We start from the raw sequence: 20,636 nt of genomic DNA, 5'->3' as shown, positions 1-20,636 counted from the left end.
CTTGAGTTCAAATCCAGTTTATTTTCCATCCTAGCTGTGTTAACTTTGAGCAAGTTCCTTAATCACCCTGAACCTAAGTTTCCTCAAAGAGAAATGGAGCATAAGGTGTAAGGATTCTAAATCACAGCACATAAAGTAATTGGCACACAGTACATCCATGCTGACAGCAGCTACCTGTATTACCAGCCCAGATGACAGAATGGTCACATACTGACTACACCAAGAACTGTGTATGTGTGCTCATAAAATGCTTGATAGATTTGGTTCAGATTCTACTCGTTTTTCAAAGTTAATTTTTAACTGTTTGGTACAAACTTTTTTTTCTTTATTTATTTTTGAGACAAGGTCTCACTCTGTCACCAGGATGGAGTGCAATGGTGTGATTTACAACGCACAGCAGCAGCCTCGACCTACTGGGTTCAAGTGATCCTCCTGTCTCAGCCTCCTGCGTAGCTAGGACTATAAGCACACATCACCATGCCCAGCTAATTTTTTCCTTTTTTTGTACAGATGGGGTCTCACTATGTTACCCGGGCTGCTCTTGAACTCCTGGCCTCAAGTGCTCCTCCTGCCTCAGCTTCCCAAAGTGCTGGGATTACAGGTGTGAGCCACCACTCCAGTCTATTTTTTAACTTAGAATATATTTTTATAAAAAGGTAATAGATTCCTATAGCACAAAATTCAAGAGGTACAAAAGGTTATACAGAAAAAGTAACTATCTTAGGTGTATAATCAATATATAATTTAATGCTTGCTTCTTATTAATCTAAAATAATAGATTCTTACTGGTTTGTTTTTATACTGTTATTTCTTATTTGTAAGAGCTCAAAATCGGGCCAGGCATAGGTTCACGCTTCTAAGCCCAGTACTTTGGAAGGCCAAGGCAGGAGGACTGCTTGACCCCAGGAGGTCAAAGCCAGCCTAGGCAACATAGCAAGATCTCATGGCTAAAAAAAATCAAAAAAAGTAGCTGGGCGTGGTGGCACACGCCTGTAGTCACAGCTACTCCCCAGCTACTCAGAAGGCTGAGGCACAAGGATTGCTTGAGACTAGGAGATCAAGGCTACAGTGAGCCGTGATCATGCCACTGCACTCCAGCCTGGTCAAAAGAGGGAGACCTGTCTCAAAAAAAAAAAAAAAAAAAGGCTGGCTGCGGTGGCTCATGCCTATAATCCCAGCACTTTGGGAGGCCAAGGCAGGTGGATCACCTGAGGTCAGGAGTTCAAGACCAGCCTGGCCAACATGGCGAAACCCCTTCTCTACTAAAAGTACAAAAATTAGCCATGGCGGGTGCCTATAATCCCAGTTACTCAGGAGGCTGAGGCAGGAGAATTGCTTGAACCCAGGAGGCAGAGGTTGCAATGAGCCGAGATCCTGCCATTGCACTCCCGTCTGGGCAACAAGAGCAAGACTCCATCTCAAAAAGAAAAAAAAAAAAGTTCAAAATCTACCATAATCCCTTCCCTCAAAAATGTACATTATTTTGCCAACCCTGACACGTACAACTCTTCACAAACTACTACTGACAACTCAAATGCTACTAAAGAAGTAAATTGCTCAATTGTTAAATTCAGTAACTATATAAATTATTTCGCCGGGTGCAGTGGCTCATGCCTGTAATCCTAACACTTTGGTTGGCCAAGGTGGGTGGATCACGAGGTCAGGAGTTCAAGACCAGCCTGGCCAAGATGGTGAAACTCCATCTCTACTGAAAATATAAAAATTAGCCGGGTGCACACCTGTAATCCCAGCTACTTGGGAGGCAGAGGCAGAAGAATCGCTTGAACCCGGGAGGCGGAGGTTGCAATGAGCCGAGATTGTGCCACTGCCCTCCAGCCTGGGCGACAGAGCAAGACTCCATCTCAAAAATAAATAAATAAAAATTATTTCATGTGTCATCTCACACATTCAACTATACTCAAAAACATAGGGTCAGGGCCAGGCATGGTGGCTCACGCTTGTAATCCCAGCACTTTTGGGAAGCCGAGGTGGGTGGATCACTTGAGTCCAGGAGTTTGAGACCAGCCTGGGCGACAAGGCAAAACCCCGTCTCTACAAAAAATATAAGGATTAGCCACGTGTGGTGGTACAAACCTATAGTCCCAGGTACTGGGGAGGCTAAGGTGGAAGGATTGCTTGAGCCTGGGAGGCAGAGGCTGCAGTGAGCTGAGATCATACCACTGCACTCCAGCCTGGGCAACAGAGTGAGACACCATCTCAAAAACAAAACAAAACAAAAAACCTTATCATGTCAGCATACTAAGTGTTAAAAAGTTAAGCATTTCTAATTTTGTAAAAAATAAGACTCTCAAGTAGTTTTTATTTTTATAAGAAAATGTATGAATAAATTCAACAAATGCATTCTTAATTCACTCACAGACAACTTTTCATAATACCATTAAAGCAAAATATAGGAAGAATTACATGTTGCTTTATTTTCCCTGATCACTGAAGCTTTAAGCTTTAAATGTTTTATTTTAAAGCTCCAGAAATATTTCACATTAGTTCATTACTCTATCTCCAGTGTCTAGCATATAAATGCCTGGCATGTAATAAAGGCACACAATTAATAACTGTAGAACCAATGAGTGACACTCAAAAGTGAGAAATCAGAAGTGACAAAATCCTAGGCTTTTTTAAAGTCGAATGTGAATTACATTAAACTACCAATAACTGTAAACTATTGGCAGTGTCTGTCACTCTCACTTTCATCTCACTTTCCCTCTCTATCATCCCCTCGGTAGGAAAAAACAGAAGTGCTTAGAAGCAGAGCAAGTTGGAACAAGGGATACTGTCTTTTCACGTTGCTGAGTTTTGAAAACATTACTGCTTTAAACAATAAAACTATGCCAGATTACAAAATAGCTATGCTCTTAATATGGGGATGATATTTTCTCATGCTTACCGATGATTTTACTTTTGTAGTATCAACTCTCTCGTAAAATGGAGTGCAATACACAATCAGTATAAGGAGACTCAGAAGAAAGGCACTGCAGCTTACAAACTCAAAAAAATAAAGTCCTCCACACAAAGTACATTGTGATACAACTTCTTCACAGATGAAGGCCAGCAGAGACAGCAACTACAAATGAAGAAAAACATTTCACTTAAGTGTTTTTCAGAGAACCTACAGTATTTAGAAAGCTGTTTCTGAATAATACATTTACTCGAATATTTACAATGAGGAGACTATGGCAAACAAGATTAATGAATAAACCTCATCTACACAGAACTTACAGTTTGGCCGATTTGAAGGAAATACAGGTAAATAAAGAATTAACCCATCATGTACTAATGCCAGAACAAGGGAAATATATAATATTGTTATAAAAGCACATAGGAGAGAAGCTCAATTTTGGGGTCAGGAAAGGCTTCCTGAAGGAGAAGGTTGAGACCTGAAGAACAGAGTCAGTTTGGGGGATGAAAGATTAAGGAAAGAAATTCCCAGCAGAGAAGCAGTACATAGAAAGACTCAGAAATGAGAGCATGGCACCTACCCCTTGACCCAACATACAGACAACACACACCTTGACCTCCAACTGAACTGCCAAAGTGAGTCAAATCAACACGGCTCAAGTATAGAGTTTGAGGGAAGAGAACGGCAGCACAAAAATTATTATATGAGGCTAGAGAGGTAAGCTGAGGCCGGATCTAAATATCCTCATTAATCAAAGAGTCTGGATTTTAAGGGTTTTAAAGTAAAGGTTGACAATGATCAGGTTTATGCTTTCAGTAGTTCTCACTGGCTACAATATGGAGAAGGCACCAGAGGTAAGGCAAACCTTGGGGTGGACATCTAACTGGGAAACTGATGTAGGAAATCAGGGCAAACAATAGCGAGTAGAGAGCAGCAATGGAGAAGAGTGGCAATCACTGAGAGATGCAGCAGAAGCGCTTATAGCACAGGATGCAAAAGCTCGTATCAGACAAGATGCGTACAAATAATACGGAACATAAGGTAACACATAGGTACCTTAAACATTTTAACTTAAAAATGCACATTTATTAACAATCTTTTGGAGTGAGTTTTTTCTCTATGGGTCTGCTGACTGGAATTCCACATTTTCTGAATAACTCACTTTCATCATCTATGGACCACCACTTCCAGACTGATGTTATCTGAAGTGAAGTGACATCATAAACACTTGAGAAACAGAGTTCAGAATCTTTCTAGAGTCAGACTAGTTTTACCAGCCTTTTACAGTTGCCTTGCTCTTCCTTAATTCCATGGCAGATAAATATTTTAGTAACTTATCTTTCAGTCTTTCCAAAGCATTCAATTTAGTTTTTAAAAAACAATTCCTTTTCACACTCAGTTTTAGCTTTGTAGTATTTAACTGTATGGCCATAAAAGTATAGTTAGCATAAACCAGTATGGGAACAATACAACTCAACTGATAACAGAAGCAGGAGTTCGGGTGTGCTAATGAGACGCCTACTGGCCACGGCAGGCTGTGGGTGACTGGTGTGAGGTCAGGACGCTTGGTATGGTGAGTGGAGAATGTTAACTCTGGTTAACTTGGCAACTCAATTACACGCAAGTGGGTTTTAACTACTTCCAACTGCTGTGTATGTGATACTAACATACTGGTCCTCACTGAAGAAAGAGTCAGGTTTTTTTCTTTTTAAAAGGCAAGGATGCTGGGGAAAGAATAGTTTTAAACATGCTGTGATTGAGGAGGTCTGTGGAAGAGTTAGGTGAAGATGTAGTTGGAAAGCAAATGAATATATGGTCTGGAGCTCAAAGGAGAGGTCTAACATGCAGATGAAGATGTGGGAGGCAGCAGAGTGGGAGGGTGAGATGACCCAAAGGAGGAAAGATAGCCTTATGTGGAAATCTGAGGAATCTGAAGATTTCTAGGATATGCAGAGGGGAAGAAACCAGCAAAGGACAACCAGGAGCAGCAATCAAAGGGGCAGTAACCAAGAAAAAAGTATTTACACACACACATGCACAAACACACAAGTAATCAAGAGTGCTAAATGCTACTTAGAGGTCAAGTAAGAACAACACTGAAACACCTACCTTAGATTGAGCTATAAGAAGGTTACCGGTGACATCAGCAAGAAAAGTTCCAGGGTAGTCAGGGAGAGAAGCTCGATGACAATACTGTGTATTGGGAAATAAGGGGAGGGTAAGGCAGTGAAAGAGAGACAGCATAGGCAGTAAGTGTGGCTGGGAAAGAATGGCCAGATAGGACAGTAGTGGATGAGGTCAAAGAGAAGGGAATTTCAACATGGGGGAGAACTGAGCATGTTTAAATACTTACGCAGAAACCACTAAGATGGGTCGATCTAAAGACAGAGGTAGAAAAATGGCTCCCTAGGCCGGGCGCGGTGGCTCACGCCTGTAATCCCAGCACTGTGGGAGGCCGAGACGGGCGGATCACGAGGTCAGGAGATCGAGACCATCCTGGCTAACTCGGTGAAACCCCGTCTCTACTAAAAAAATACAAAAAAAAAAATTAGCCGGGCGAGGTGACGGGCGCCTGTAGTCCCAGCTACTCGGGAGGCTGAGGCAGGAGAATGGCGTGAAGTCGGGAGGCGGAGCTTGCAGTGAGCTGAGATCCGGCCACTGCACTCCAGCCTGGGCGACAGAGCGAGACTCCGTCTCAAAAAAAAAAAAAGAAAAGAAAAGAAAAATGGCTCCCTAAAGATAGGATTCAGGGTTCAGGTTTGGGGCTAACTCTTCTCTAGAAATAGAAGGGAAGAGAGTGAAGAAGAATATTTTGCTTGGGCAGTTTGTGTGGGTTTTGTGGAAGCTGAGGGAATTTCCTGCTGAGGGCCAAAACCATCAAAACGACTGATGACCTAAGTCAGAGGCTAAAGGGAATTCCCTTCTCACACCAGTCAGGCCAGTAGAAGCAACCAGACAGGTTAATGGCAAGAAGATTGTTACCAAAATCAACAGATACATTTCATAGTAATAGAAAATACCTTATCCTACAAAACATTTTCATCAAAAAGAGTCAAGGGTACAGCCATCCTGAACAAGAGTTCGGCATAACTGAACTGTTTAAAAACTAAGCATATATCTACCATATGACCCAGTAACAGAACTCTTAGGCGTCTATCTCAGAGAAATGAAAACTTAACATTTGTACAAAAACCGGTACATGAATGTTTATAACAATTTTATTCATAGTAGCCCCAAACTAGAAACATCCCAGATGTCCAATGGTTAAAACTGTGTACATCCATACCATGGAACATTAGCAATAAAAAGGAGCAAACTTGATATATGTCATGTCCTAGATGAATCTCCAGAGAATTATTCAAAATAAAAAAAAAAATCCAATCTCAAAAAGTTACATATTGTATGATTCCATTCACAGCCCATTCTTAGAATAAAAAAAATAATGATTGCTAACAAATTAGTGGCAGCCAAGAGAAAGGGGAAAGGTGTGGCTACAAAGGGGTAGCACAGGGAAGCCTGTGCTGATGGCACAGTTCTGTATCTTGACTGTGGTGGTGATTATAGAAAGCTATCCATGTGATAAAATTACACAGAATTACACACACATGCACATACAAATGAGTGCATGGGACCTCCCTGTATTTTTTTTTTTTTTTTTTTTTTTTGCAATTTCCTGTGAATCAATAATTATTTCAAAATAAAAAGTTAAAAAAAAATTCAAATCTGTACTGGTATCCAAACCTTTAAGGGATTTCCTCTCCCTCCTACTGGTTACACAAAATGTATATATCCCCACAACAGCAAAGAATTTATATAAAAGAAAAAAAATAGATATCCCTCTGATTTCCTGTAAGTTAGTGAAGCATGAAATAGCCCAGCATGTCCCAAACAACTTCCTTCAGACAGGTGTTAGGTAAGGCGCTCCCAATCATTACACCACAGGATATACAGTGACAACACCAAGACAAATCCCAGAAGGCCACTGTGTAAAGACACTTCCTTAGTCTCCTATAATCAGAATTACAGGATGAGTTCTAACATGACTATGGTCTAATAAAATACTAAATATCTGACATTTCACTTGCCTTTTTCTTGCCTCTATGTTAAATCTTGTCCAAGTTTTGAAAGTTTCTCTCTGAGAAATTTACAAAATATGCCTCAGGTGTGTAAAAGTCAATTAACTGAGAGAAGATACCAGCCTAAAACTCTAATTAGGGTCTGGGAATAGTTGAACCATTCATGTTACAATTAGATTACTAGGCACACTCATGTGTGAAGGCTATATGGCAATAAAGTGTTATCTGTAGGACAGACACAGGCTGCTTGTCTATTCTCGGTAAAAAAAAAAAAAAAAGGATGGGATCCAGCTTGTCCAGAAGCAGTCAGTCTCAGGTCATTACAAGTCCTATTCCAAATGCATTAACAGGTGTCATTCTTACTGACCTTACTGACCTACTGCCTTAGAGCAACAGTAAGAGGCATTCTGCCTGGACATCTTAAGAGAATGAAGGAGTACAATATTAAGTATGGACATCTGGCAGGGCACAGTGGCTCACACCTGTAATCCCAGCACTTTGGGAGGCCAAGGCGGGCAGATCACTTGAGTCCTTCTGGCCAACCTGGTTCAAAATCAGCCTGGCCAACACGGCAAAACCCCGTCTCTACTAAAAATACAAAAATTAGCTGGGTGTGGTGGCATATGCCTGTAATCCCAGCTACTTGGGTGGCTGAAGCATGAGAATTGCTTGAACCCAGGAGGTGGAGGTTACAGTGAGCCAAGATGGCGCTACTGCACTCCAGCCTGGGTGACAGAGCGAGACTATCTCAAAAAAAAAAAAAAAAAGGTTTGGACATTTACTAGTTCCCATCTCAAGTTAAAGGCCAAGAAATTGGCACTACAAGCTATAGTCAATATGAAATTCTGTTGGCCAGGTGCGATGGGTCACACCTGTAATCCCAGCACTTTGGGAGGCCAAGGCAGAAGGATTGCTTGGGCTCAGGAGTTTGAGACCAGCCTAAGCAACATGGTGAAACCCCGTCTCCACCAAAAAAAAAAAGAAAAAAAATTCTCTGACTACCCATCTCTGAGGCTACTAATCTTCCTCTGTAAGCTCCTACAGCATTATACAATTGCTAGTTCAAAGTGTACTTGAATTAGCAACACTCCAACACTGTTCTATGTACAGGAAGATGTAATGATGGAGTAATAAGCTCAGTGTACAAGAAACAATACTAACCACACATTTTATACCACATTAACTGAGCATTCATTATATGTAGGTTAGAAAATCTCAAGAAAATGTTCTAAGGAGCTGGAGAAGAATGAGTGGAAAAGCAGGACTCAAACCAGGTAGAGACACACGCAGAACCTGGAGAGACAGATGACATTCTAATTCTAGGTGGAGGATGAAAAAAAAACATATTCATAAGGGCAAGAATTTGCATAGTAAATCCAAAAATGATAATAAGGCAACTGACCTAACAGGATGGGGATGAAGAAAAAAATGGTTTAGGAGTTGGGTGTGGTTGTGTGATGATCATGCAAGGGAATATGGATGTCTAGATAAAGGCAGCAGGGAACGCCTGCCTGGTTTAGTAGGTTAGAAAACAGGAGGAACAGAGGATTGGGTAGGGCCTAAAGGAATTCTACAGTTCGAGTATAGGAGGGAAAAGAGCAACTAACAGAGGATAAGCAAGCCACAGGAAGTGTTATTAAAAAAAGAAAAAAGAAAACTCCTTAAAAATCACCAAGTAAACATACTCCAAACTATTATCACACTGTGACACCTGGCAGTATGAGGGGTAGGAAAGTGGTTTTAATATTTTTAGTTGATTTTTTTTTTTTTTTTTGGTAAGCAGACACCTTTTTTTTTTTTGAGACGGAGTCTTGCTCTGTCGCCCAGGCTGTAGTGCAGTGGCGCAATCTTGGCTCACTGCAAGCTCCGCCTCCCGGGTTCACACCATTCTCCTGCCTCAGCCTTCCCAGTAGCTGGGACTACAGGCGCCTGCCACCACGTCCAGCTAATTTTTTGTATTTTTAGTAGAGACGGGGTTTCACCGTGTTAGTCAGGATGGTCTCGATCTGCCGACCTTGTGATCCGCCCGCCTCTGCCTCCCAAAGTGCTGGGATTACAGGCGTGAGCCACCGCACCCAGCCAGCAGACGCTTTTTTGTATTAAAAAGAAAAAAGAGTAAAGGTTGCCCGGGCGTGGTGGCTCACGCCTGTAATCTCAGCACTTTGGGAGGTCAAGGCGGGTGGATAACGAGGTCAGGAGTTTGAGACCAGCCTGGCCAACATAATGAAACTCTGTCTCTACCAAAAATACAGAAATTAGCTGGGCATGGTGGTGCACGCCTATAGTCCCAGCTACTCAGGAGACTGAGGCAGGAGAATTGCTTGAACCCAGGAGGCAGAGGTTGCAGTGAGCTGAGACTGCGCCACTGCACTCCAGCTTGGGTGACAGAGCTAGGCTTCGTCTTGAAAAAAAAAAAGTGTAAAAGTTGAAGGAAGAATTTCGAGAAATGAGTGGTCACCAGCATTAAATGCCAAAGTGGTCAAGAATAGGAAGAGAGAAAAATGTCACTGAATTAGCTAAGAAGTTCATAGTAAATGTAACCCAGAAGTAAAAAGGCTCAATTATTATTTTTTGGTAAACAGTTTTGTTCTCAATAGCATGAAGTCATCACACTAAATATTGCTTACTGAATATTAAGCTAAGTACCTAACAACTGTATACCTAATGTAACTCCTTTTAATGACATAAAATTTTACCCAAATATAATTAAGGGAATTATCAAGCTTTTAATGTCAGGAGGGCCCTTAGAGGGCATACTCTCCCACCGTCATGTTTACAAAGATGGAATTAAGCTACTGACAGTTAAGCCCCAAGTTAGCTCCGCACAGACAAGAACCCAAGTCTCTGACTCCCACTCTGTACTTCCTCTCCCCATGAAACGTTTGTTAAATTCCTTTTACGAGTATGTAAGTTTGTGTAGATTTTCCCTGTAAGACTGGCTTTGTGAAGTTAAACCCACAGTTCTGTATATTTCCCTTAATGTATTAAATCATACATTAAAAACAATTTGCTAGCATCAACAGATTTGGGAAGTCTCAGTGACTAAAAGATGATCTTACAGCTCTGGTTATTTAAACACTGGATAATTACTATCCTGCATCTGTCTCTCCATTTCAGTTTCACTACCTTTTCTTTTTCCTTTTTTTTTTTCCCCACTACCTTTCTTTTTCCTGTTGCCAGGATGGAGTGCAGTGGCACGATCTCAGCTCACTGCAGTCTCCACCTCCTGCCTCAGCCTCCTGAGTAGCTGGGATTACAGGCGCACGCCACAACACCCAGCTAATTTTTGTATTTTTAGAAGAGACGGGGTTTCACCATGTTGGCCAGGATGGTCTCGATCTCCTAACCTTGTGATCTGCTCGCCTTGGCCTCCCAAAGTGCTGGGATTATAGGCATGAGCCACCGCACCCAGCCTCAGTTTCACTACCTTTTCTGAAATTTCAAGTGTTCCTTAAAATGGTCACTATATTAAATATGAATTCTCCATTAATTTAACAGTCTACTACTTATATTTTATAAAAAGAACTTTTAAATGTTTGTCATTAATTATAAGGCTCCATCTACAAAATGATATGAATTATAAATTAATGAACTTTACTATTAAAAACCGTGTAGTTGTAAGTAAAGTTCAAATTTAAAAATCCATTGGTCTGAAGAAACAGTCCAGGCCTCCCTTGCCTTAGGCAAATATTTACTCTTACAAACGTTCAAAGATGTAATTTGCTGACATTATGAATCTTCCTCAAGGTAAAAATAGAACATTTCAATTTACTACACATCAGTTTTCATATTTAAATAATGAAAAGAGCATTAATATAAGAAATGCTTCTAAGTAATTTGCTTCTTGGTACTTATAGGGTAGCATTTATAATGTAATAAATTGAAAAATCACTGGTGATTTCTAAAACTGCTTGCCAGATGAGCGACTAGAATCCCAGTACTGTGCAGCTATCAGGACAGTCAACTGACTGCACGGACACAATGTGGAGCTTGTTGCACAGAAAATTACACATATTTAGGTCACTGCACCAGCGTATCCAGCAAGCAATTAGGTTACCAAACATCAATTCTCCCCTTAAAACAAAAACTCCCTCAAAAAAATTCACAAAATAAAACATGAACATATGGACAAATCTAAGGATAGTATAAACTGAAAAACTGCATACAGTTAGGACTCCAGTAACTCCTTATACTGAATTCTCAACTGAGCATTTCTTCTTAAGCTCTGGAAGGGTGAATGGTAGTTAGGGGATGCTCAGGGTTTTAAAAAAATTCAGGTCATATCTGAATGGTAGACACAGCTATGTAACTTCAAGAGACAGAGAAGCTACGTTCTTTTATCTCTAATCTCCTCTGTATACAGGCTCCACTCTCTATCCCTTCAATGTTCAGTTCTGTAATAGCAAACCCCATGGAGTCTCAGAGGTTTGAAAAAAAAATTTTTAAGAGTGGAAAGAACCTCAGAGGTAATCCAATTCAACCTCCGAAGACTCTAATGTAAGAATTTCCTAAGTATATACAGTGTCTGGTTTTTAAGTTTCAGAGCAAGCTTCTTTTCTCTTGTAGGATCTTATAAATCCTGTTAAGATTTATGGGTCCAAAATAATATACTCAAACATGTAAGTGTACAATATTTTGAATAAAATTTCACAGGGTTTGCAGGTCCCTTGTTAAAACACCTCCTCTTCTGATTATGGGTTTCTCCATTACAGTTGTTTCCTTACTGGAGCTCCCAATTCTGTTTAGTTTTTTTAAAAAATTAAACATCTAAAGTAAAACAACCAATCTATCTAAAGGAAGAATGTGAGTTAAGGCCTTGCCTATAGCCCCAGGCTGGAAGACAACTTTTACTGACTTCGTATGTAACTTTCTTGGGACTTGGTGGATAATTCCTGTAATATACTGTTACTGTGAAGAGATAAGACATTATCAAAACAGACAAACCAGGAACAAAAAGACAACCATCACAGTGAAAGGCAATAATAAAAAAGTACTTTTAAATCTCCATATTAAAGGCATTCTTGAACATGACAATCTCCCCATAAACAAATAAATAGATTTCATAAACAGATACTAGTTTTTATTCTTTTTCCATTTCTTCTTATGAATCATGGAGAACAAATACAATCTAACGATCTTTTAAGGCAAATTCATCTTCTCTGTGTCCAAGTATAACATTTACCACAACCATTTCTGGTTGTTCCATGTTTTCTTCTATAATAGCAATAAGGAAGGAAACTGATTATGTTCTAGTCCAAAGATACGAAACTACAGTTTACTAAACTATAAGAAGGTAATGAGAAAATTTACGTTAGCTTTGCCACTTTTTATTAGAAAGAAAAAAAATAAAGGCAACTGAAAACAGGAGATTTTGTGGGCAGCAAACCAATACAGATGATTTTTTTGAGCAGCAAGAATGCTTCAGATGGGCTGGGCGCAGTGGCTTACGCCTGTAATCCGAGCACTTTGGGAGGCCCGGGGAGCGAAAATCACCTGAAGTCAGGAGTTTGAGACCAGCCTGATCAACCCCGTCTCTATGAAAAATACAGGAGGAAAAAAAAAAAAAATTCAGCCGGGCATGGTGGTGCGTGCCTGTAGTCCCATCTACCCGGCACGAGAATTGCTTGAACCGGGGAGGCGGTTTCAGTGAGCCGAGATTGCGCCACTGCTCTCTAGCCTGGGCGACAGAGCAAGACTCCGTCTCAAAAAATAAAAAAAAAAAAAAAAAAGCTTCAGATGAATATTCTTTTCTGTTCTAAAGAGTTCTACTATTCACGTAGAAAATTTTAGCTTTACTGCAGAGAAATACAGCTAATACCTAAAAATCATGTGACAGCTGACAAGAGAAGAGCAGAAGGAAGAAGGTAGAAGGAACAGCTTATGCAAAGGAACAGTGGCAGGGAAGAGCCCCGGATGCCTCGTAATAAATTAAAGGTGGCCAGTGTGGAACTACCTACAGGGATACTGGGTTCCATAGGCGGCATTATCCCTTGCTTTCAAATGATTTCCCAGTCCTCAGCAGATGTGATCGTTTTGATCGCTAAACAGCCGATTTTCCGACTTCTGTTTTTCTATTCAATAAAAGTAGGTCACCTGAGTTCTAAGAATTTAACTTCTGGTCATTTGAGTTGTAAGAATTTATTTCCAAGGAAACCATTTTACTTAGAATGGTTAAAAAACAAAACAAAGTAAGACAAAACAAAACTCATAAACATTGTAAGCATTCGGATTTTTCCTAAACTGGTTCTATTGCAGAAAATGTTGCTCATCAGTGGTTGAAACAGTACACAGGAGCTCAACACGACTGTAAAGTGAATAATTTAAATCCCAAAGATGCTTTGATGTTTTCACTAATAGGTTTATGGTACTTTAACTGCTTAAAATAAACTCAATAAAACGGAAAGATGCGTACCATGTCCTAGGTCTGCTCTCCGCACACACTCACAAAAAACCGTCCTTTCGACTTTCCACTTAGAATCCATATTGCTCAATTTTGAAATAATTATTTTCCAGTCAATATAAAACTTTTAGAAGACAATTTACTGGACACACACACACATCTCAATGCCACGCGTGGTATCGCAGGACTTTGTCCAGCAAGTTAAGCTGCCCCCATGGGCTCGCCGCAGGAAAACCGCAAGAGCCAGAGAAAGATAAACACAAAGCGCTTCACAGTCTAAATGCAGGCACTGTGGGCGATAATGCAGAGTAGCAGCAGAGAGAAGAGAGGAAAGTCGCTACAGAGGATGAGCGAAAGATGCTGAAGTGGCTGACTTGGGTCTCCGACGCATTTCCTGAGCCCGCCTAATACTGGGTGGCCCCAGGTCGTGGGATCCCGATGGGGAGCGCCGTGGGCCTGGGGGCCGCCCGGCGGAAGGGCGGAGGGTAACGCCCCCCTCCCCAGGCGGAGAGGAAAGGAACTAGAGGTGTGGAAACCGCCTCTTACTGAACAACCAAGCTGAAACGAAGCAGCTCGGCGGCCTCCCAAGCCCAGGCCAGACCCCGCTCCCCGGCCTGGGCTCGCCCTCCCCGACCGCGGACTCACCAGCTGCAAACCCTTGAGAACGCGCCGGGGCCGCGGGAGCCGATCCAGGAAGAAGTAGGCAGCGAGGCCGCTCCGGGGGCCTCTGGCGGGGCCCGGGTCCTCCTCCGTAGTGGGGCTGTACACCGCTCCGTTCTCCATCGCCTCGGGCCGGTGAGCACGGCGGCCGCAGCAACCGGACCGCTGACTTCTCGGACTCCAGAAGTCCCCGGTAGCGGGGAGGCGGCCGTCACTTCCTGGGCCTCTTCCCCTTCTTCCGCCCGACTCCGCCCCTTCCCGCCCCCGCCCTCGGCCCGCCTGCTCCCCTCTCAGCAAACTTGCCTGTTAGCGCTTGGGATTCTTCCTATTTTCATCCAAGGATTGAGTTCTTTCTGTGAGCCTTTGATGGGTTTCTCACTTCCCTCCATCTTTCATCCTGACATTCGTTCATTCACTTAATATTTTTGGGTACTTTCAGTGTGTAGTGAACCCCGTTCTAGGTGCTTGGGTGACAGGCAAGTACCACCCAAAATCACAGGATCCCTAGTAACAGAGACAGACAATAAACAAGAAAACAGATGAATAGTAATTTCAGATAGTGATAAGTGACGTGAAAATAGTGTGATGTGAAAATATGACACGAAAATAATGGATTCAGCACCTCTGGTGGCTTGGTAAATTTAGTTAAAAAAAGGAGGAGGAGGAGGAGGAGGAGAGGAAGGAGAAGGAGAAAAGAATGGAGCTCTCCTTAAGGTACTCTACTTAAGGTGCTCTACTTAAATGGCCACTACTAAACTGAGTGGTCAGGAAAGGCCTCTCTGAGGACCATGATCTTTGAGTTGAGTGAGACTCAAAAAGTATGAGAAGCCAGGCTTGTAAAGTTCTGGGGAGAGCCTTTCATGCAAGTGCAAATGTCCCGAGGACCAAATGAGTTTGGCTCAATCTGAAGCCCAAAGGCCTGTGTCGCTAGGGGTAAGTACAGGAGGAAAGGAGATGTTGGAGATGTAGGCAAAGGCCAGATAATGTGGAGGCCTTGCAGACCAAGAGAAGAATTCGGATTTCATTTTAAGTACAATGAGTTGTCTGTAAGGACTTTCAGGATGGCTTCCTCCCGTGTCTCCCCAGATTCCATTTGGCTCACTTTTCAAAATCATTTCCTTTGTCTCTTTCTTGGTCACCAACTGCTGCAGTCACATATGTTAATTTTGTGTGAACTTGTCGAGGAATGCAATTATATTTTAGCAACTGAAGTTGATTGACTTACAGGGTCTTCACAACAATATAAAGTAGGTTCAACAGTATAAAGTCGGTTACCTTCATTCTCAAATGAGAAAACCGAGGCCAAGAGGCTGAGATCATATCCAAGGACAAACAGCCAAGAGCAGCTGGAATGCAGGCCTAAGCGGTCTGACTCGACACCTTGCTGCTAAACACTAACCCAGAAAACATCAGCTTCTAACTCATCTCTCCATTGGAGTCTCAAAACCTATGGAAGAGAGAAGGGTTTCTGCTGCCATCAGCTGCTACATCTTCTCCGTGGCCCCAAACTTCCCTTTCTTCTTCCAGTAACAAACGAAAGCTCCCATTCAAATGAATAGAGACAAGTAAATACTGCCCCACAGGGGCCACCTTGAACTAGCCAGAACTACCTTTCTGTCTTTGATTACATGCATTCTGAATGTCCTCTCAAGGCCAAGATGCCACCAATTCTGTCCAACAAAAGAAAGCCACTGTATTTTCACCAGGGCTACAAGGATTCATTGTCCCGTTATTCTTCAAGTCACTATCCTCCCAAATTGGACACTACTGATGTCTAAAATTTCCTTTGAAATTCATCCAAAATTAAGATGAGTTGATGACTAGAGAGATGGATAAAAGATTTGTGATAGGCCAGGCACAGTGACTCACACCTGTAATCCCAGCACTTTGGGAGGCCAAGGCAGGTGGATCACCTGAAGTCAAGGGTTCAAAACCAGACTGACCAACATGGTGAAACCCTGTCTCTACTAAAAATACAAAAATTAGCCGGGTGTGGTGGCATGTGCCTGCAATCCCAGCTACTCAGAAGGCTGAGGCAGGAGAATCGCTCAAACCCAGGAGGCGGAGGTTGCAGTGAGCCAAGATCGCACCACTGCACTCCAGCCTGGACGACAGAGTGAGACTCCGTCTCAAAAAAAAAAAAAAAAACCACAAACAAAAAACAAAGATTTTTGATAAAGCAACTGCAGTAACATATTAATGGTAATATCTAGGTGAAGTATATGGGTGTGCACTGTACAATTATTTCAGCATTTCTGTATGTTTAAAGATTTTCAAAATAAAGTATTGGGGGAAAGTTACAAAGAAACAAGGATACTTTGAGACGAGGGAAGACGAACACACTTCGTCAACCCTCTTGGTTCGTTTAGGGCACACTTACGCAATTCTCTAGGGGTCTCTGCTTCTCTTTGCATTTTTAGAAGAAGACATGAATTTAGCCTGTGATTCATAAACTCCAAGATGGCAAAGAAGCCTCTGTGATGTTAATTTAAAATGAAGATTCTTGGAGATCTAGCCCCAAAGATTCTGAATATGGATGGGGCTTGGGAATATACTTTTGTAACAAGCTCTTCATGTGAGTCTGGGAACAAATCCATCCACATAGAGAAACACTGTTTTATAATGTGATAAAAGTGAAAGCCATTGTGTAGTAGACAGTAGACATGCCATATTTTCTTTGCTCTGAATGATTTGGGGGTGCCCAGGATTTAGAGACTAATATTTCACCCAGGTAAAGAAATGAGCATCCCTTATGTTTTCTTCATAAATTGAAAGACCAAATAAAAATGTTAGTGCTTCATGAGCAAATACTTGTATAGGAAACTCTTTTGATGGGCATATTCACACAGAAAACTGTCACCCTCATTAATGAATAAAACAACTGAATAGTCAAATGGTGGGACTCACTATGTTGAAATGAGAAATCTTATTTATGGTGAAAAAAATACAACAAAAAGAAGAAAGGAAGATACACTAAATTTAGGTTTTAAAGAATATTCACTGTTTTCCTTTAAAAATAGATATTAATTTTTTAAAAAAGAAAGAAAAACATTCACAAGAAGAGATTGGGGAACATAATTTGATGGGATTTCAGACATTCAAAAAATAATGTGGTAGTGTTGGAGGCTGCTGCAAGACCTCAGTTCTTGTCTTCTTAGTTTAAAATAATTTAAACAAGAGACACACAGCAAAAGAGATGCAGCATAATTTATTGCAAAAGAAAAAAATATTTGGAAAACTAAATACAGAATAGACATCACACCCTGAGAGACAGAGAGAATTCAGGGCAGGCTGCTCGAAAGGACGAGACGGCGTTGATTAATGCTGGAGATTATTGCTAATCATGTATTATTTGCATTATTATGATTATTCATAAGGAGGTGGGAAGAAGTGTTACCGTTAGGTTCGTGCAAGAGTAATCGCGGTTTTGGCCATTACTTTAAATGGAAAAACCACAATTACTTTTGCACCAACCTAGTAGTAAGCATCTTCTGGCTGGTCCTCTGGCTGCACATGTGCAGTAGCTGTGCACGCATGTTCATCCCTCAGGTGTCCCATTAGCATCGTAAATCTCCACCCAGGGGTGTGTTTTATGCTATTATAATGAGCAAAGGGTCAGTTTGAGGACGGTAAAATCAAAGTGCTCATGCTGTCTACAGGAGAAATTCCCTATTGAAGATAGCTTTGCTCGATTGAGTTCAATCACAATTCAAATGCTAAGGCTTATTGTATTGACTGTTCGGGTCACCACGGTTGCTGCATCCTGAGGATATGAGCACTTCCTTGACTATCTATCCTGCCTCAGTACTACTTTTTCAGTTCAGAGTTTAATTTTTTCAGCAGCTCCTGCTAAACAATTTTTCTCTGGCTCTCTTATGGATATTAGCACAGTTAGGCAATAATGTGGATACAAAGTTAGATTATAGACGCTATCCTACAGTGATATCACAGTAATGTCCACAAAGGACTATGTTACAAAATAGAAAGAGATATGTGTTATAGAAGAGATACAAATTAAATATGTTGCTAATTCAGAGCAGAGGGAGATAACTTTCAGTTAAAATGATCACTACAGTGGAGCTTCAAGTTGGGGTTAAACTATACTTCAGTTTGGACATACAGATACAGCGCAGAATGTATTCAGGCAGTAGGGTGGTATGAAGGAAGGCAAAGAAAGTATGCATAGTGAATGAAATACAGTGAATGAAGGGAACAGGGAAGGACAGAGTAGTTAAGGAATATAAGCTGGAGATCAAATTTTGGAAGGCTTTGAAAATCAAGCTAAGGAACTGGGCCTTTCCATTATTGTTGGGTAATGAAGAACCACAGCAAGTTTTAGCAAAGGGAGTGGAATTATCGGAGCTTTTCCTTGGGGATATTTTTCTAGCAGCCTTGGGCACACTGGTTACAGAGATCCAGGTAAGGGCTGTTATAAAACTTCAGGAGAGAGGGAATAGAAGCTTAAACTCTGACGGTAGTCATGGGGATGGCACCAAGAGAACATTGAAGGTAAAACCAGTGAGATTTGAGGACTGATTTGTTTAGAGAGTAAGAAAGGAATTGGAGCAGGTGCCAATATTTCAAGTCTGGATAACGAAGAGATTGAGGGAGAATAATAACAGACAGAGGTAATATAGGAGGCAGTAACACTTGTTGGTGTCAAAGTACAAATTTCAAAAAATTAAAAAGATAACTTTCATACAAGCATATGGTAAGCATGCTTCAAAGATTTATCTAACTTATTAATAGACCGGGCTCATGCCTGTAATCCAGGCAGGAGGATTCCTTGTGTCCAGGAGTTCAAGACCAGACTGGATCCCATCTCTAAAATAATAATAATAATAATAATAATAATACAAAATTAGCTGAGTGTGGAGGCATAGGCCTGTAGTCCCAGCTACTTGGAAGGTTGAGGTAGGAGGATCGCTTGAGCCCGGGAAGTTGAGGCTACAGTGAGCCTTGACTGTGCCATTGTGTCACTGCACTTCAGCCTAGGTGACAGAGTGAGACCTTGTCTTAAAAATAAAATAAAATAAAATAAATAATAAAATAAAATATTGCCTTTCCAGCTTGGACCCAGCAGAATGGTTCCCACAAAGAAGTGTGCAAAGAGCAAAAGGGCGGTTTCCCCATCAACGAGGTGGTGACCCGAGAATACACCATCAACATTCACAAGCACATCCATGGAGTGGGCTTCAAGAAGCGTGCCCCTTGGGCACTCAAAGAGATTCGGAAATTTGCCATGAAGGAGATGGGAGCTCCAGATGAGATGTGCGAGTTGATACCAGGCTCAACAAAGCTGTCTGGGCCAAAGGAATAAGGAATGTCACATACCAAATCCACGTGTGATTATCCAGAATAAGGATGAAGATTCACCAGATAAGCTCTATACTTTGGTACATATGTACCTGTTACCACTTTCTTTCTTTCTTTTTTTCAGACGGAGCCTCACTCTGTCGCCCAGGCTGGAGTGCAGTGGCACAATCTCGGCTCACTGCAAGCTCCGCCTTCCAGGTTCACGCCATACTCCTGCCTCAGCCTCCGGAGTAGCTGGGACTACAGTTGCCCGCAACCACGCCCGGCTAATTTTTGTATTTGTAGTAGAGACGGAGTTTCACTGTGTTAGCCAGGATGGTCTCGATCTCCTGACCTCATGATCCACCCGCCTCGGTCTCCCAAAGTGCTGGGATTACAGGCGTGAGCCACCGCACCTGGCCAACACTTAAAAAAATCTACAGACAGTCAATGTGGATGAGAACTAATTGCTGATCATTAAATACATCAAATAAAGTTATAAAATTAAAAAAAAAAACAACTACCTAATTTATTAGTCAAGTAATCAGAAGAATGTAAAACTGGTTTAGAGGAGGATATGAGAGACGTGTGTGTGTGTGTATTCAGTGAAAGAAAAAAAATAATGCTAGAATAAGATTGCTAGGTTAAATCCAAAACTGGTTAATGGTCTACCGGACAATAAAATTGTTAGCTTTGTGATGAACTCTAACACAGAGAAATCATTTTTATCTCCCTCTAACAAAAATCATTTGCAATTTACCAATATTCAATAATTGATACCTTAATTACAGAATCTGGGCCCAAGTCAGTAATAAATACTAACTCAAAGAAAATTGTCTTTCCCTAGACCATCAGATGACCCTTAGGAGGGTTTTGTAGACAATGCTCTAGTCTAGGGGCCGGCAAATTTTTTCTTTAAAGAACCAGATAGTAACTATTTTAGGCTATGAGAGCCATATGGTCTCTGTCACAACTACTCAACTCAACTCTGTTGTAAAATAAAAGTAGTTGTAGGTGATATATTAACAAATGCGTGTGTCTGTGTTCCAATACAACTTTTACAATAGCAGGCAATAGGCTGAGCACAGTGGCTCATGCCTGTAATCCTAGCACTTTGGGAGGGCAAGGCGAGGGGGAGCACCGGAAGTCAGGAGTTCAAGAGCAGCTTGGCCAACATGGTGAAACCCCGTCTAAAATACAAAAATTAGCCGGGCTTAACGGCGGGTGCCTGTAACCCCAGCTACGCAGGAGGCTGAGACAGGAGAATTGCTTGAACCCGGGAGATGGT

At 41.5% G+C, this 20,636-nt stretch overlaps 1 protein-coding gene across 1 annotated transcript in view; it reads right to left on the bottom strand.

Moving 5' to 3' along the window:
• CMTM6 (CKLF-like MARVEL transmembrane domain containing 6) overlaps nucleotides 1–14,640 on the bottom strand; it is a 23,183-nt gene extending 8,543 nt beyond the window's left edge. The window contains exons 1-2 of the mRNA XM_011985378.1: nucleotides 14,039–14,640; nucleotides 2,906–3,082 (exon numbers count right to left, since the gene is read on the bottom strand). Of these exons, the coding sequence (XP_011840768.1) occupies nucleotides 2,906–3,082; nucleotides 14,039–14,176 (315 nt within the window). The 5' untranslated portion in view covers nucleotides 14,177–14,640. The remainder of the gene's footprint in view (nucleotides 1–2,905; nucleotides 3,083–14,038) is intronic.
• Nucleotides 14,641–20,636: the final 5,996 nt, after the last annotated feature.

The sequence above is a fragment of the Mandrillus leucophaeus genome, unplaced genomic scaffold (genome assembly GCF_000951045.1).
Source record: "Mandrillus leucophaeus isolate KB7577 unplaced genomic scaffold, Mleu.le_1.0 Scaffold107, whole genome shotgun sequence".
Lineage (NCBI taxonomy): Eukaryota > Metazoa > Chordata > Mammalia > Primates > Cercopithecidae > Mandrillus > Mandrillus leucophaeus.
Note: the sequence above shows the minus strand (reverse complement) of the source record. Positions and strands in the feature narration are given on the sequence as shown.